This window comes from Cicer arietinum, chromosome 5 (assembly GCF_000331145.2).
Source record: "Cicer arietinum cultivar CDC Frontier isolate Library 1 chromosome 5, Cicar.CDCFrontier_v2.0, whole genome shotgun sequence".
Classification (NCBI taxonomy): Eukaryota; Viridiplantae; Streptophyta; class Magnoliopsida; order Fabales; family Fabaceae; genus Cicer; species Cicer arietinum.
Genome location: NC_021164.2, coordinates 77113691 through 77129555, shown reverse-complemented (window position 1 = coordinate 77129555; position 15865 = coordinate 77113691). Strand labels below are relative to the sequence as shown.

At 34.4% G+C, this 15865-nt stretch overlaps 4 protein-coding genes across 4 annotated transcripts; 2 read left to right on the top strand and 2 right to left on the bottom strand.

Moving 5' to 3' along the window:
* The first annotated feature begins 502 nt into the window (after positions 1-502).
* On the top strand, positions 503-3650 carry LOC101488530 (low-temperature-induced cysteine proteinase). Its single transcript, XM_004500910.4, has 5 exons — positions 503-1005; positions 2006-2241; positions 2347-2487; positions 2569-3000; positions 3308-3650. The coding sequence occupies exons 1-5, from the start codon at positions 585-587 to the stop codon at positions 3386-3388; spliced, it is 1311 nt and encodes a 436-aa protein (XP_004500967.1). The 5' UTR covers positions 503-584; the 3' UTR covers positions 3389-3650.
* Positions 3651-5386: 1736 nt separating this feature from the next.
* LOC101488877 (uncharacterized) lies at positions 5387-6793 on the bottom strand. Its single transcript, XM_004500911.4, has one exon. The coding sequence runs from the start codon at positions 6516-6518 to the stop codon at positions 5643-5645; it is 876 nt and encodes a 291-aa protein (XP_004500968.1). The 5' UTR covers positions 6519-6793; the 3' UTR covers positions 5387-5642.
* A 297-nt stretch (positions 6794-7090) lies between these two features.
* LOC101489753 (thioredoxin H-type-like) lies at positions 7091-8965 on the top strand. Its single transcript, XM_004500914.3, has 3 exons — positions 7091-7527; positions 8387-8509; positions 8630-8965. Exons 1-3 carry the CDS (start codon positions 7438-7440, stop codon positions 8756-8758), a joined length of 342 nt encoding a protein of 113 aa, XP_004500971.1. The 5' UTR covers positions 7091-7437; the 3' UTR covers positions 8759-8965.
* Positions 8789-14651, bottom strand: LOC101489201 (beta-galactosidase 3-like). The gene is made up of 18 exons (XM_004500912.4): positions 14255-14651; positions 14049-14144; positions 13596-13708; positions 13430-13496; positions 13219-13311; positions 12830-12973; positions 12614-12702; positions 12402-12507; positions 12205-12292; positions 11850-11968; positions 11559-11723; positions 11239-11414; positions 10884-10993; positions 10688-10797; positions 10434-10544; positions 10208-10321; positions 9874-10076; positions 8789-9624 (listed from the first exon to the last, which is right to left on the bottom strand). Exons 1-18 carry the CDS (start codon positions 14417-14419, stop codon positions 9495-9497), a joined length of 2199 nt encoding a protein of 732 aa, XP_004500969.1. The 5' UTR covers positions 14420-14651; the 3' UTR covers positions 8789-9494.
* Between the last annotated feature and the right edge of the window lie 1214 nt (positions 14652-15865).

The window sequence follows — 15865 nt, the reverse complement described above, 5'->3', positions numbered from 1 at the left end:
CTAAATTTTTAACATAAAAAAAATATAATATAATGTTTGTTGATTTATTCGCGTATTTTTTAAAAAAATATATGAATTATAAAAGACATGAGCAATAGTATGTTCGATTAAAGGCAGAAGAGAAGGAGAAACATGAGAGTGTATAACAAATTCGTTTTTTAAAAATATAAAATTCTTTAATTTGGAAAACTAAAAAAATTAAATAAAAAATAATTTTAGAAGATTTTAATAAATTATTCAAATCCAACTTATATTTTTATAATATTTTTAATATTATAAATATAAAATATTCTCTCAAAAAATGTCAAAATTTATAAAAGTTACACAAAAAAAGCAATTAAAAAATGATGAAATTGTCAACAATAAAAAAATAACAATTTTGTACATGTTTTAAGAGATAAACACTCAAATTAAAAAGATAAAAAATTTAGTTATACTTGCGCAGAACCATATATATATATATATATATATAGATATATATACATATAAATGAAAGCACGTAGCTCAATCTGGCTGATATCTATCTATGTTATATAATTTAATTATAATTTGAAGAAAACAAAACTCGATTGTTCCACAAAACAATGGGTTGTTTGCGTTTTATGTTTTTACAATTGCTGCTGTCTCTGTCTCTTTTATCTTTTGTGACTGCCATCGACACTTCTAAACTCTTCCAAGAGTGGTGTAAACAACATGGCAAAACATACCCTTCCGAACAGGAGAAACGCTACAGGTTCAACGTTTTCGAAGATAACTATGCCTTCGTCGCACAACACAACCAAATAGGAAATTCCAGTTATACCCTTTCTCTTAACGCTTTTGCAGATCTCACTCACCATGAATTCAAGGCCACTCGTCTCGGTTTGCCTCCTTCTTCTTTGCTCAGATTCAAATTCAACCGTTTTCAAGATCAACAACGTTCCGATGATTTTCTACAAGTTCCTTCTGAGATTGATTGGAGAAAGAATGGTGCTGTTTCTATTGTCAAAGACCAAGGAAGCTGTGGTACTTGTTTTCTACTTCAAAATTATTGAATTTTGAAATGGGGTTAAAATTTTGTTTTTTAGTTTTGAATTTGTTCTATAAACTTGCCAGTATCATAGTCAAATTGAAAAGGGGATAAATATGTGTTTTCAGTTTTTTATTTGTTATAAAAGCTCCAACTTTATCGTTTAAGGACAGTTTTGGATTGATTTATTTGAGTTTATTTACTGAGATAAACACTTATGATACTCTTTGAGAGGCTTACGAAAACAACATACGACATTCCAATAAGCACTTGTATTGTAAGCTTTATGCTATAAATGCTTGATTAAACTGTTTATGAAAAAATGTCCTTATTATAAAGATATTGTTGGGTTGGTATGAGTTATAGCCTTACAGATGCTCGAGCTATTGTCTATATGCATAAATAGACTGTTTTTAGATGCTAAGGGGAGATAGAGGAAGGGTGTCTCTGATGTAAAAGAAAAACTGATGTACTCTTGTTTTCTACATTTTTGCTAGTAGGTTATCTAGACTTGTAAACTGTAGTTGCCATTATAATTTGTAATAATAGAGAGTAAGGCCAAGTTTAGATAAGCTTCTACCTTATGGAAGTTTTTCAATTAAAAATAAGTATTTAGTTTTTAACTCATGAAAAAGTATGTTGTTATGTTTATAGGCGTTTATTAAGAAGTTAAATGAGGGAGCTTCTAATAAAATGAGATGCGAAGTTGATTCAGGAATAATATTTTGACAACACAATTGTTGTTTGTGTTTATTGATTCTCTCTCTTTCGGTCACATCAACAATTGTGTTGAGTGTATTTTTATACTGTGTCAAGTTATAGTGTTCATTTGTGATGTTCAAATAACACCATTCAAGTTGATTTCAACTTATGAAGAAGCTATAATTTAAAATACAAATATTATAAGATCATTTTACTTTTTTTCTCTAAGCATTGGAAAACATTATTTAAAGTAGATGTATGTATTATTGATAAAGCTGTATGTATATTATGCAGGTGCTTGTTGGTCATTTTCAGCTACAGGCGCCATCGAAGGGATAAATAAAATTGTGACAGGTTCTCTTGTAAGCCTTTCTGAACAAGAACTGGTAGATTGCGATACAACCTATAATAGTGGTTGTGACGGTGGGCTCATGGACTACGCATACCAATTTATCATTGACAACAATGGGATTGACACCGAGGAAGATTACCCGTATCAAGCTCGACAACTACTTTGCAAAAAGGACAAGGTGTTTGCTTGTAGTTTACAACAAATAATCTGGAATAAGTTTTGTAGGTTTGTTAAAATACTTTTTGATTATCTCCTTACCTTTTCCTTACCTTCAATCTTACAGTTAAAAAGGCGCGTTGTTACAATCGATGGTTATACTGATGTGCCCCCAAACGACGAGAAAAAACTACTAAAGGCTGTCGCAGTCCAACCTGTTAGCGTAGGCATATGTGGTAGTGCAAGGGCTTTCCAGCTATACTCAAAGGTTGAGCTCAATGGTCAATATTAGTCTCATAGATTCACCAATTACTATTGCAATAATATGTCTATCTTATTTCTATTTCAGGGTATCTTCACGGGACCATGTTCGACTTCTTTGGATCATGCAGTGTTGATTGTCGGATACGGTTCTGAAAATGGGGTAGATTATTGGATTGTAAAGAATTCCTGGGGAAAATATTGGGGAATGAATGGTTACATTCACATGCTACGGAACACCGACAGTTCTGCAGGGTTATGTGGAATCAACATGTTAGCTTCATATCCAACGAAGACCAAACCTAACCCCCCTGTCCCACCTCCACCAGGTCCTATAAAGTGTAATCTGTTTACTTACTGTTCAGGAGGAGAAACATGTTGCTGTGCCAAGAAATTTCTTGGGATATGTTTCTCTTGGAAATGCTGTGGTGTAACTTCTGCTGTGTGTTGTAAGGACAAGCGTCACTGTTGTCCACTAGATTATCCAGTTTGTGACGCAAGCAATGGCCAATGTCTTAAGGTTTGTATGAACTACCTCCTATCTGTACTCATCATAAGTAAATGGTCTAATGTTGAAAAAACTGGGTGATAGATTTGTTAACACATACTCCCTCAAGACTTAAATAGAAGCAAAAATATACATGTATTTGGTCCAATCAGACAAAATCCATGTACATATTCAAGTCCTGAGGCAAGAGGCAATACGTTCTAATCAAATCTATTTAATTATTCACAAGCTTTGAAATCAACACTACAGTTCTAAGTTGATTATGATGTTGCTGGATGCAGTTTTTTATTTATGCTTACTGATTGTCTATAACTTGCAGAGAATTGCAAATGGGACGATATTGATGACATCTGATAAAGAAGATCCTTTCCATCAGACAAGAGATTGGAGATCTAATTGAGTATTTATTATTTACATCACTTATTTGTACTGTTGAGTCCTTTCAATTTCTATTTAGTTTGTATTACTGGGTCATTCTATGTCTAGCTGTTAAATGGGATACGAAAGGAAACAAATTATATCTGTCATGGTATGGGATATTGTCATATTGATAGGTTAGGGAATGCTCGCACGATCTGAATGTTACACTAGAGAGAAGGTGCATAAATGTTTTGGCATGTATTCCTCCTCAAGGTTTTATTAGCAAAGAGTTGTTAAAGCAAGACTGTTATTGTGTCTCATGTAGAATATTTTTGTGATATCTTACTTCTTATGTTACTAAATTAAGACAAGGACATGGCATATACTACAGTAAGAAACAGCCTTAAGTCCTCTTTTAGACCCTGATCTGTCGTAAGTTAGCTTACACTTGCATATGCTTTGTTGTGGATTGGAAGATCGTGAATATGGGATGGATTGTTGTGTTCACAGATGACATTATTGGACTATAGTTTGTGCACTTCAAACCCGAACAACTTGAATTTCATCATCAAATAAATTGTCTGCCATCAACTTAATTAGACCTTTTTCAAATCAATTTTAGATCACAAACCATGATTTTAGTTAGGAAAATGCTATTGTGTACATGACGAAAGCATACAATAAACAATGTCCGATGATTTTTCATCAATGCACTGTGATTTGCGTCAAATATTCAACTTTATATTGATACCTGAGTTTTGATTATTAGAAACCCTATTCGTTTGTTTTCATTGAAATTGTCTTGTGTAATATAGCAGCGCCCTTTTAGTTAAAATGAAGAAATTTTGCTTCTATCAGACTGAAATATGCAGGGTATAAATCAAATCATGTCAATAAAAGAAAATAGTAACATTAATGCAGCTAGCCACTTTGTGAAATTTTTGGGAATAGTTTTACTAGGAACTGATTTTTTTTTATAACACATAATATGAATGTACAGTTTTATAGTACTGTAGACTAATAACAGAACAGAGGAGAAATACATATGAATATACAAGGAGAGAGGTAAAACAATAGGATGGCAAGATGCAAAATTAGGTGTTGAAATTCTTATAAAACCATATGGCTCCAATTAGTGACCCCAATTTGGATAGCATATTCCACCAGAGAGGCCGAGACCGTTGCAGAATAACAAATCAAATGAGACGAGGTTACTGCAAAGGTACGACAACCAACCAAAACAGAATGATCAATTTTCAATTTTGTACAAAGACCTCATATTTGACAACAGTCTCCACATTCACCCAACCAATGAAAAACACTAGCACAACTTACTACATCAAATCAGGAAAGAAGTTCCAGCACCCCAAGCAGACAACAATTATCCATCACACCATATGCTAGGCATGATTCTGGATTTGATCACCATTCATAAGAACTCATTGTTGAGTTGTGGAAAATTTCCTTCAGTTGATAAGGACCAGCATTCCCCTGTTTATACTAAATCAGGAGAATTTTCAAGAATAAGGATTCTTGATTGGATTGAATTGAAGTTTTCAGCTCCGATACTATATTGAATCAGGAGAATCCTCAAGGTTTGAAGAAAAGGGAATCTTGGTTGCATTGAATCGATATTCACATCACAAGACACATTACTATTTACATACATGTTAAACGAAAACTAATTTATACACTCTAACTATCTCATACACTGATAGTTTATTATCGCTAGATACAAGCTTAAATTAATCCAGAACAGTAAAAGAAAGTCAGAGCCAGATTTTTAATTTGTATGTTATCCGAATCCGATTGCCCCAATGATAATTCATCCCCATAGGTAAAATCTTCTGTCACCGGCCAGTGAAACTAAGCAAAATATATTTTGTTTCTTGTCTGGAAGATTGTTCTTTCATTTAATTTTTTACGAGCCTAGACCTCTAACTCAAAAAAATAATTTCCGGTCTTTAAATTAAAAATTGTCTCACTATTTCAATACCCGCAAAATCAAAAAATTTAAAATACTTAAAAATCCATAGCCTAAGCAAATAAGCATCCATTACTTGAATTGGGAAATCGTATCTACTACTATAAAGTATCATCGTCATTCTATATAAAATGCGTCACTCAAAAATCAAATAAGCAGACGACATGATGAAAAATTACAGTTGGGAGAATTTACAACTTTTTCCCATTATATCCCATGCAAACGATACCTTTCATGTGTCTTTGTTTAAGATTCGTTTCCAAACTAAACTATTTGCGGCGGCATTGGATTGAATCCGTGAAAGGCACGATCACGAGGAAGACGAAGAAGAAGGAGAAGAGGGAAAAACGTCTTTAACAGCAGAAGCAGCAGAAAGATAATTCAGCGTATTCTTCAATGTTTCCTTCTCCCTCATCAATCTTGCACCAGTATCCTCCAATTCCAACAGAGCTTGTTGCTCTCTCGGCGCTCCTTCAAACGTGCTTCCAACAAAGAACGAAAACGGCGTTGGAAATAAGTTCCTCCTCAAATCTCCAACATCTTTCTCTGCTTTTCCTCCCAACCGATTGGATAACCGAATAACGTCTTTCATATACGTCTCCACTTCGTTTGCTAAACCGTCAACGTCCACGTCAGCAGAAGGAGAAGGTCTATCTTCGAGCCACGCGACACGCGCCACCAGGTAGGGTTTCGTGCGAACGACTTTCGTGACACGAAAACGCTCCTGTCCTTTGCAGATTAAGAAGAACCGGTCATCCACGAGTCGTTCGTGTTTTATGACTTCTCCGACGCAACCGACTTCAGCTGTTCCGGAAACGGCGTCGGTGTAGATGACGCCGAATCGGAGATCTGTGTGGAGGAGAGTGTGCATCATGATACGGTAGCGAAACTCGAAGATCTGGAGAGGGAGGATTGCGCCAGGGAAGAGAACCAAAGGAAGAGGAAAAAGAGGGAGTTCAACAATATCATCTGATTTAGGAGAGTTAGCATGGTGCTTCTCCGAGAAAGACGACGCTGAGCATCGGTGGAGGGAAGTAGCTTTACGGCGGCGATAGTGGTTGAGAACATTAAGATGCGGCGGCGTAGGTGTTGAGGATGGAATTTTAGGGTTTAAGGAAAATGGAGTGAGGTTTAAACAAAACGGAGATGTTGGTGAAGGGATAAGCTGTGAAATTGAGATTGCCATTTTCCAATGGGGAATTTAGAACAGAGAGAGTAAGATAGAGAAATGGAATTAATCGGAGAAACTATAGGTTAATTTTGTGATTGTGTGGTCACAAGTGATTCCACTTAGTCATTTACCATTGTCAATCACACTCACTAGTATCTAATACAATTATTATTTTGCCTAGGTAATAAATTATGTCCGACTGTTACGGTATTCACAGTCACACTCGAACTGGCTAGGCCACTGAAATGAAAATTTACATAGATGAAGATGGAGATGTTGGAAAAATCCAGTGGTTTTGAGCACAAGCCAGATTAAATGGATGAGATGATAATGAAGATTAAGCACGTGGTTCTGGATATTCCACGTGGGAATCTTTCATCATGATTTTCAATTGGATTTCTATTTTATGGATGGATGGGGTCTGATATTAAGCCCCGATTCATAATACTCTTAGGCCCAACGCGATATTCAGGCCCAAATTATAAAAATAAAAAATTTGCCGACAAAAAAATGTATATTTCTTAAAATAAATTAAAAAACAATGTATTTGACAACAATGTATTTGACTCTAATTTTATACTAAGTACATTAAAATTATTTTAACTTATTTCATTGCAAAAGGAAATAAAAACAACGTAGAATCGTGCAAACATTACTTGACGCGCCTCTTCTTGTTTCGTCACCGGTGATGACGAGTCACGTATGGCTATGTGACACGTTGCAACGAGGAAAGCGTGTGTAACGTATTTGATTTAATTCTATAAACCATAAAAAAGACAGTCAAATGCTGTACTAATATTTTTTAATTAGAAAATCTTATATATAAAAGGCATCGAGCTTGGTTTAAGGGTCAGAGCAAATCATAAGCGAAAACAAAAAAACAAAATTAAAAGGCAAAGGCTTAATTTTGGACGGTGTTGTGCAGAAGAGGAGAATGGCAGCAGAAGAGGGACAAGTAATCGGTGTTCATACTGTGGATGCTTGGAAAGATCAGATCCAGAAGGGAAATGAGTCCGGGAAATTGGTTAGTGTTTATTATTACCCTCCAACTTTCTCTTTCATTTCTTTTTGTTACGTTTTGATATTAGCGAACTAGGGTTTTGATATTGCATGTGTGTCTTTCTAAAATCTCATTCCATTTTGCTACATATTAGTTTCGTAAGCAGCTCTTGATTCCTCTTGCTATTGTTAATTTGTGAATTTGATCCTCAAATTGCTAGTCCCTAATAATTATTATTTCATAGCTTGGAAATTCGGTGAAATCTTGATAGTTTAATCGTTTAGAAGATGGAGAGGGTTTATTTTTTTTTGTTTTGTTTGAGTGGAATGATGTTTAAAACGTTTAATCGATCTTGTTTGTGAAAATTTTGAGTGGAGAGTAAGGATATAAGGGTTTTAAGTTTGAAGGAACTGAGGAAATTGTTTTATTGTAGAAATTTGGATTAAATTCAAGCTAAATATTGACTTTGATTTGTAACGTCGGGCTGATTTGTTGAAAAGGTTATAATAAAATAGAATTATGGTAAATCTTCAACAAACCAAGAAGAAGTTACATATCAACTTCAAAATCTTCAATATCTTTTTATTTCAACTTCAACCAACCCATTTATTATGGTTAATCAATCTGAAGTTACAGTAGTATTTACTTTGACAATTGAAATCATGAATCTTGAATTATTACAGGCATTGGTATCTTCCACTAACCGTATGTCAAATCATTGACATTTGTTATTAGAATTATTAGCTGCCATGTTTTTTGTGTTTAAGCCTGTTATTGAAGATTGGTAGCATTTTTGGTATGATTTGTGATTCTCTAAAATTGTTGATTTTCTCCCTTTAATTTTAAACAAAATCAAAGTACTAAAAGGAAATTACATTGACAGATTGTTGTTGATTTTACTGCTTCTTGGTGCGGCCCATGCCGTTTCATTGCTCCAATTCTAGCAGAGATTGCTAAAAAGCTGCCGAATGTCACCTTCCTTAAGGTTGACGTGGATGAATTGAAGGTGAGCATATCTAAATCTACCACAAGACATTATTACTGTTTTTAATCTTAAATCCCAAAGCGTTAATGAGGCCTATTTCTTTAACTAAGAATGCTGAAATTAATTAACGTGATTCTTCAGACTGTTGCTGAGGAGTGGGGTGTTGAAGCTATGCCAACATTCTTGTTCTTGAAAGAAGGAAAACTAGTGGACAAGGTTGTGGGTGCTCAGAAGGAGAAGCTGCAATCGACAATAGCCAAGCATGCTTGAAGGGTCATATAAATAAAATATTGTCATCTATTTCGAGTCAGTTTGCATTTTTTTCTATTTGAGTCAGTTTGCCTGGTTTCAGTATGGTTTTCAATTTAGAATTTGTAGGACATGGGTGGATATGTGAATCATGAAACTATCAATAAGATAAGCAACTAACTTGCATTAGCAAGTACGTAATATTAATGAAAATGTTTCTTTGTGCTATATATTCTTATCACTGTCCTTGCAGTATTAGTTACTATTCTTTGCTACAGACCAGAAGCAGGGTATCCATGGATCCCCCATTTCGATTGAATGATCCACATTTCAATTTTCGTTGCTTGGTGAATACAGAAATTCCATTTTCGGGAACCCATTTTACCAGGTCATTTTGGACCGAAAAGAAACCCTTTACCCTGCTTTTAATCCGTCATGGTGGGAACGAAATTATTTTATGTGAAAATTTCAATTGCTAGTTATCTTTAATTATTTGCAATATTTTTCATCATACATTTAATAACTTCCAACTAGATACAACAAAATTACATATACAAAATAATAAATTACAAACAATAAACTAGGCTGCATCTTTTGTATAAATCACGGTTGCACGGTGGTTTGGTGCAAGATCAAGAGGGAGAAACAACATAATTAGGGATACACACCTAATCCCCGACCGGTAGAACCAAGTCGCATACAAACTGAATCTGATTTATTGCAAGCTATATAACTTATTGCTTCAAGGCTAACCTCGCTAATCACGAACTCCTGCAGTATGTACTGTTCTCTTTACCAAAGATATTTTCCAAGGATTCCCACCTAATTCTTCAAACACTATTATCAGGTTATTTGTTGGCTTTAGCCAGGACCTTGGAACATGATACCTGCGACATCCCAAACAGAAAGCTTGTAAGTAAGGTTTCTTGTATGGAATAGAATAATTATAGTGGCATTGGATTTGGCACATTGTACCCAAAAAAATCGTGTCATTATCATTACTCATATGTTATAGTCCAGAGAGTAATGATATATATTAACACAGCCAAAGGTGATTGAATACCCATCTTCCCATAGACACAGAGAATTACTACTAAGGTTAAAGTTATAAAATCTTTCATTATAGAAAAGTGTACCATCGTTGAGTGGGTTGTCCACAACCAAGTTGGCACTTTACAGGCTTGAATGTCCCAGAATAGCTGCAAGAATTACAGTCGCCCTTTGCATAAGCCAGCCAATATCTTCCTATGCTCTGCCCATTGATCCATACTTGGCCCTTACCCATACCTTCCATGTCCAAAGCCAATGGTTCATTTCCCTCAGGTGCATTAAAATAAGCCTGGAGATTTTTAAGTTTATGGTAAGCTTCTAGCTGAAGATCACAAGCCGTAACGTGTTTGGACCCTCTACAGCTGTTTTATGGTGCAGCGGCAGTAGGGATTATGCAATAGGCTAGTAAACTGTTCTTACCTTGTGCCATTTTAGTTGTGACCGGCTTCGTGTAGCTAATGAATCTTGCACCCAATCAACAGATGAGACCCCATCGAATGACACCAAATTCAAAGCCTCTCCTTTTAGGCCAACCTGTTCAAGAACATACTGTAATTAAAAAGCAATTTCTCTTCACGTTTGATTGGGGTTTAAGAATACACGTAAATTATATTTTATGTGTTTTGTTGTGTTGTGTGCATCAGACCTGATAAGACCATTTATTATGCGTCAAATCTTTCGGTCCATGGTCAAGACCATGGAGCAAAACCGGACCAGTGATCCCTGTCTCCCATGTTTCATAATGCCGGCCAACGTTCTTCCAATAAAATTTGACAAAAAGAAAAACAAAATCAATCAGTAACTAGCAAGATGGCTAACGAGCAAATGGAAACACTTGAAGCAGCACAACGCAATGCCTATATTTAAGTTGGATTTAGAAGCATAGTATTCGGTTCTAACCGGCAATCCAACAGTCGCACTGAGAAGAGCAATTTTATTTGTTCCAGCATGTAGATTAACTGGCCCATTAAATGTACAGCTTCTCTGTTTCCTTGTCCCAAAAGCCGACCCTGTAATAGAAATCAGTCATCTTCACTTAACTCAGAACCAACATGCAAATGAATCAACTACCGTATTCAACTGCATGTCTGCATACCTGAAAATTTTCCATTAACAAATACATGGACAGCATGTCCTGCAGACTGCACGTTAATGCTTGGTTTGTGTCCTCCTCGAAGAAATGACTCTGATGAACTTATGTCAACACTGCAACATACCAACAAAAAAGACAGTAAAATTCCAAATGCCAACAGCTGAGAACATGGGATAATAGATTCTATGGAATTTATTGGAAACAAAAACAAGCAAATTTCTTCTGCTTGAATCTGCATTTTGATATGATAGACAACACCTAGAAATTTATTGCTATGTCATCAAATCAGCAGTTCAAAAAAGTTTTAATTCATTTGACGGCCTATCTAGGAAAAAAACCTTTATATCACTCATCTTACCTGGTTATGTACCATAGATAGTCACTAGTGTCTCGGGTAACATTCAAGTGTTCTAAGAGTCTAGCAGCTGTAATTCTTGAACTTTCATCTAGAGAAGATAGATCTTCATCATAGGTCTCCCATGAGAACCTAGGATTGACAGTAAGCATTTTTACCACTGAAGTTTGCGATCTCACCTTCATGAAGACATAAAAATTCAATCAAATACTTGGTTGATAAAATTGGCAAAACTTAATAGGATTAGGAAATAAATTACGGTGGAAAACGATTCCATTGCATTTAATCAACACAGCATAAAAGGTCCTGCAAAATATTCTTACTTTTGCAGTATTAAATACGGAAGTTCTGCAATCAGGAAGGATACTTATAGACCACGGAGGCAATTCATAGTGCCTGTTATTGAAAATCACAGTAGCAGCAGATTGTTCATGATAGTTTGCTAGAAAAGCCGCACATTCTGCAGTCCCTGCAGAGAATACGTGAGCCTGGAAAATCACCAAGCGCACATAGAGAGAAAAGGTAATTGTCAACACAAGATTACCCTATCATAAACAAACACGTAACTAGAAGAGGTTTAGTTGGTGACTTATTTCATGTCAGAGACAATTTACCTGCTGAAGTGTTCCTAATGATGTAACAGTCGGATCTGAAGAAACCAAAGCATGCTCACAACGCTTTATAGCTTTATGAAGATCCTTCAAATGGTTATATTTTGGTTGCCTGATCAAACCTAAACATCGTGAAGTAATCGTATAATTAAACTATCTTTTAGATCACACAGAAGGAAACAATATCGACTGCCAATTCACATATAAGAGAAGAAAATACCGAAATATTACTACAATTAACTTGACTTGAGGAATTTGTATCGATAAACTTTATCTATACTGTCCATTCAAATGTTTAGTGAATCACTTGGAGAAAAATATACAAAGAATCTGCTCATAACAAGCATTATCTGCTTACCATATTCATCAATTGGAGCATCATAGTCATAGCTTGTTGTAATAAATGGACCCCCAGCTGATCTTCCAAAATTAGTTCCTCCATGGTACTATCATTTATCATAAAGGTGAAACTTAGGGTTCAAAGCAAGGAACCACATCTTTTGTTGCAATAAAAAGAAGAAGAACTGAACTTTATCCTAAGAGCAAGGAACCAACCATGTAGTAATTCACATATGAGCCACCCTTCTGAACGAAACGAGCTACTGCAAATGCTAGATCCTGAACTGGACGCTGAGGAATTGGACCACCAAAATCTGTAAACCTTTTGACCATGGGGAATAGAAAGAAATAAATCAGAAGAGTACAAGAGTGAAGAAAGTAGACAACAATAACTAATATCTATATTTATAGAACAAATTGTAGCTTACCAGCCACTCCAAGACTCAGTCCACAAGCTAGGCTTAAACGGTTTATTTGGAGAGAAATTGTCGCAGTAAAAACCATTACATGAATTAATCTGTGGTGGAGAATTAGAAGATATGTTCAGCCCTTAAGATTAGATATAGTTTCAATTCATGAACTCAATCCCCCTAAAGTGTGACAACTGAAGAAAATAGGTCAACTAAGAGAATGAGAGGACTCACCACAGGATCAGGGGCATCATTTTCCTTGCACATCACCCAAGGGACTCCTGTTCCTAATCCAACAGCCATATTTGCAGCCCAATTTAGGTATGCATGACCAGCAGCTCCCATTGCCCTCCTCTCAGGTCCGTATTCGTTCTCAATCTAGAAAATATAAGTGTGGAGCAAAAAACAAAAGGGATAGGACTTCATCTTGAAGTAGTAATAATTTATTGGAATGCAATATGAATACACTTATGATAGCTCATTTGATCCATCTAGCCAACCCTACTTAGTGGGATAATGTTGGCTGTTGTTGTTGAAATATGAATTTCACTTAAGTGTCATCTACTCCTAGGTTTTTGAGTTTTTTCTTCAATTATGCCACAGACTTAAATAGAACTGCATACCTGAGAAAGAATGATTGGACCGCCCTGAGATTGAAACAACTTCTCACTCTTCATCATTTGGACAATCTTCTGGGTAAAACCTTGCATTGCCGCCTAAAGCAAAAACAAAATGACATCAAATTATTCAAGACTCGAGTTCTGTTGGAATTCAAGTGTGAATGGTTAAACCCAGATAGAGAAAACAGGTGATAAAATCAAAGAAAATTCAAACCTTGAAAGGCCCATTATCTGTTCTGAAACTTATTCCAGGAACATACTTCAACCAAACAGGAATTCCCCTATACCATTAAACAATGAAATTGTTAAACACAAATATAAGCCTACATAAAAAAAGAAAGTAAACAAAAGAAAACACAAAGAAATTAAAATGGAAGTACCCAAAATTCCACTCAGCGCATACATAAGGACCAATGCGAAGATTGGCATAAAGTCCCACCTTTTGCACTGTCTTAATGAACCTTACTAGATCATACCTTCCTTCAAAATTGTACTGCAACCCATAATAATCAGATGAAAAACAACATCTAGAACATAAAAAGTAGGGTTATATGGTTTTAAACTTTTAATCCCTATAAAGTTTCAAAATTGTTTCTAGTTCCTATAAAAATTTCTTCGACTTTTTGTCTCCACAATATTTTTCCTCAACAATTTAACTCACAAAATCAAAATAAATCGATATCAAACTTTGCAAATACATTTTATGTTTTATCATAAAAGTAAAGGAAATTCGATTTCTAAATACTACTAACAACAAACAATTTTATAAGGATTAAAAATATATTAAGCTTTAAATGAAGAGAAAGGAAGACCAGTTAAAAGAGTACTATTACATTTCCAGGAGATGGTTCATGAACATCCCAAAAAACATATGTGTCTATAACATCAAGACCACCGTGTTTAGCCTTCCAAATTAGATCTTCCCACATCTAAAATTCACACATTTTGAAACAAAAAATGACATAACAAGAACTTGAAGTATAGAACTTGAAATGCAATTGCAAAAACATAAGAGTGAATGGTGAAAGAGTGAAAATACTTGAGGGGTGCTTCTGGGATAGTGAATTGAACCAGAAATTAGGATTCTTCTGTGGCCATTGATGAGAAGAGACTTTCTATCGTAACTAACATTGCTGCAGTTACAACCTAAAAACAAAACAAACAATACAAGTAGTAATAGGATTGAAATTGAAGTAATGTTCATGTCTCTTCAATCAACCTACTCAAGAGTCTAACTAGCTGATTCAATTGAACGACTTCTAAATTTTGAAATGAAGAATGAGAAAGAGAACAATGCTGAATCAATATCCAGTAGTAGTGACCATTATGATGCTACTGTTAGTATTAATTGCTTTCCATTTTCACTCCACACATGATCTTCCCTTTTGCTGTCTTAGTAGCAACCTTAATTAGTTGTTTGTTTGTGTCAGTTTTGGGAACCATATATATATATATATTTATTTATTGAAATCAAAAAAATGGAAATTGTTTTTTATTTTTTTTTTCTGTTTTTCTTAGGGAGAACCGTTGGTTTTGCTAATGATACCAAATTGAAATGAACGTTGCTAATCATCATTTTAGATTGAAGAACGTCATCATTCTTTCCGAGTCTCGTTCACTTTACAGGTTTTTTTCGGTTAAACATTTGTTTCCTTTTTTATCTTTCTTAATCATCAGGTTTTTATAGGGAAAGTTTTGATAATCTAAAGTTGAATTGGAGTAAGTAAAATATGTAGTTTAGTGATGATTTCTGCTAGGATTTGAATTTTGCTCTATGAATGATTATCTCTTTAGTATCATTTTTTCACAATAATAATTTAAGATGAAACATTGATATTTAGTTTTTAATATAAAAGTTTAGAATTATACAATTTTTTGTATAGAGTTTGTAATTTCTATTTAAGTTTAATTATTATTTTTTTTTATAAGAGATGACAAATTTTATTATAAATAAATTACACAGATACTCTTTTAAATTCGGACATGACGTTCAACCTAACACTATTGACATTTGTCAATTAAAGATAGATTTACTCAATTTTAATTGATCAAAGTGGTAAAAACATAAACCAGTTAATAAAATGGACTCTAATTCAAAAGAAATAACTAATAAATATGTTAAACATGTTAATGCTAAGAAAATTAATATAAAAATAGTGTCTTAAAATTTGATCTCTTAATATGTGCTTTTTAGGGTATATCTTTTTAATATAATTTTTTTCTATTTCAAAAAATAAAATAAAAAATTATGTTTTTTATTAGTAACAAAACCAAAACTCAAATTTTCACTCCTTTGAATGAACAAAAAAATGTTGAAACAAGCTATCCAACATTTAAAGCTTTCAGTTCTCCAACAAAGAATTACCACTTCTAACTATGGTGTCGCATAATTAATAAAAAAGAATCTATTTTCAAATCATTTGTTCTTTTTTAGAAAGAAAAGTTCAAATCTCTTGGACGAGGTATATAAAAAGTGAGTGGGCCAATTTGACATTTGTGGCACAGTATTGCCTTTGATGCTGGGCAACATAGGATCCCTATAAACCAAAAATGCTATATAATTAAGACCATCGCCCTTGCCAGTTCCATTTTTACTTCTGCTATCTTCCATTTGATTTAAAGACTGGTGGATCTAAAACTACTAATTTAA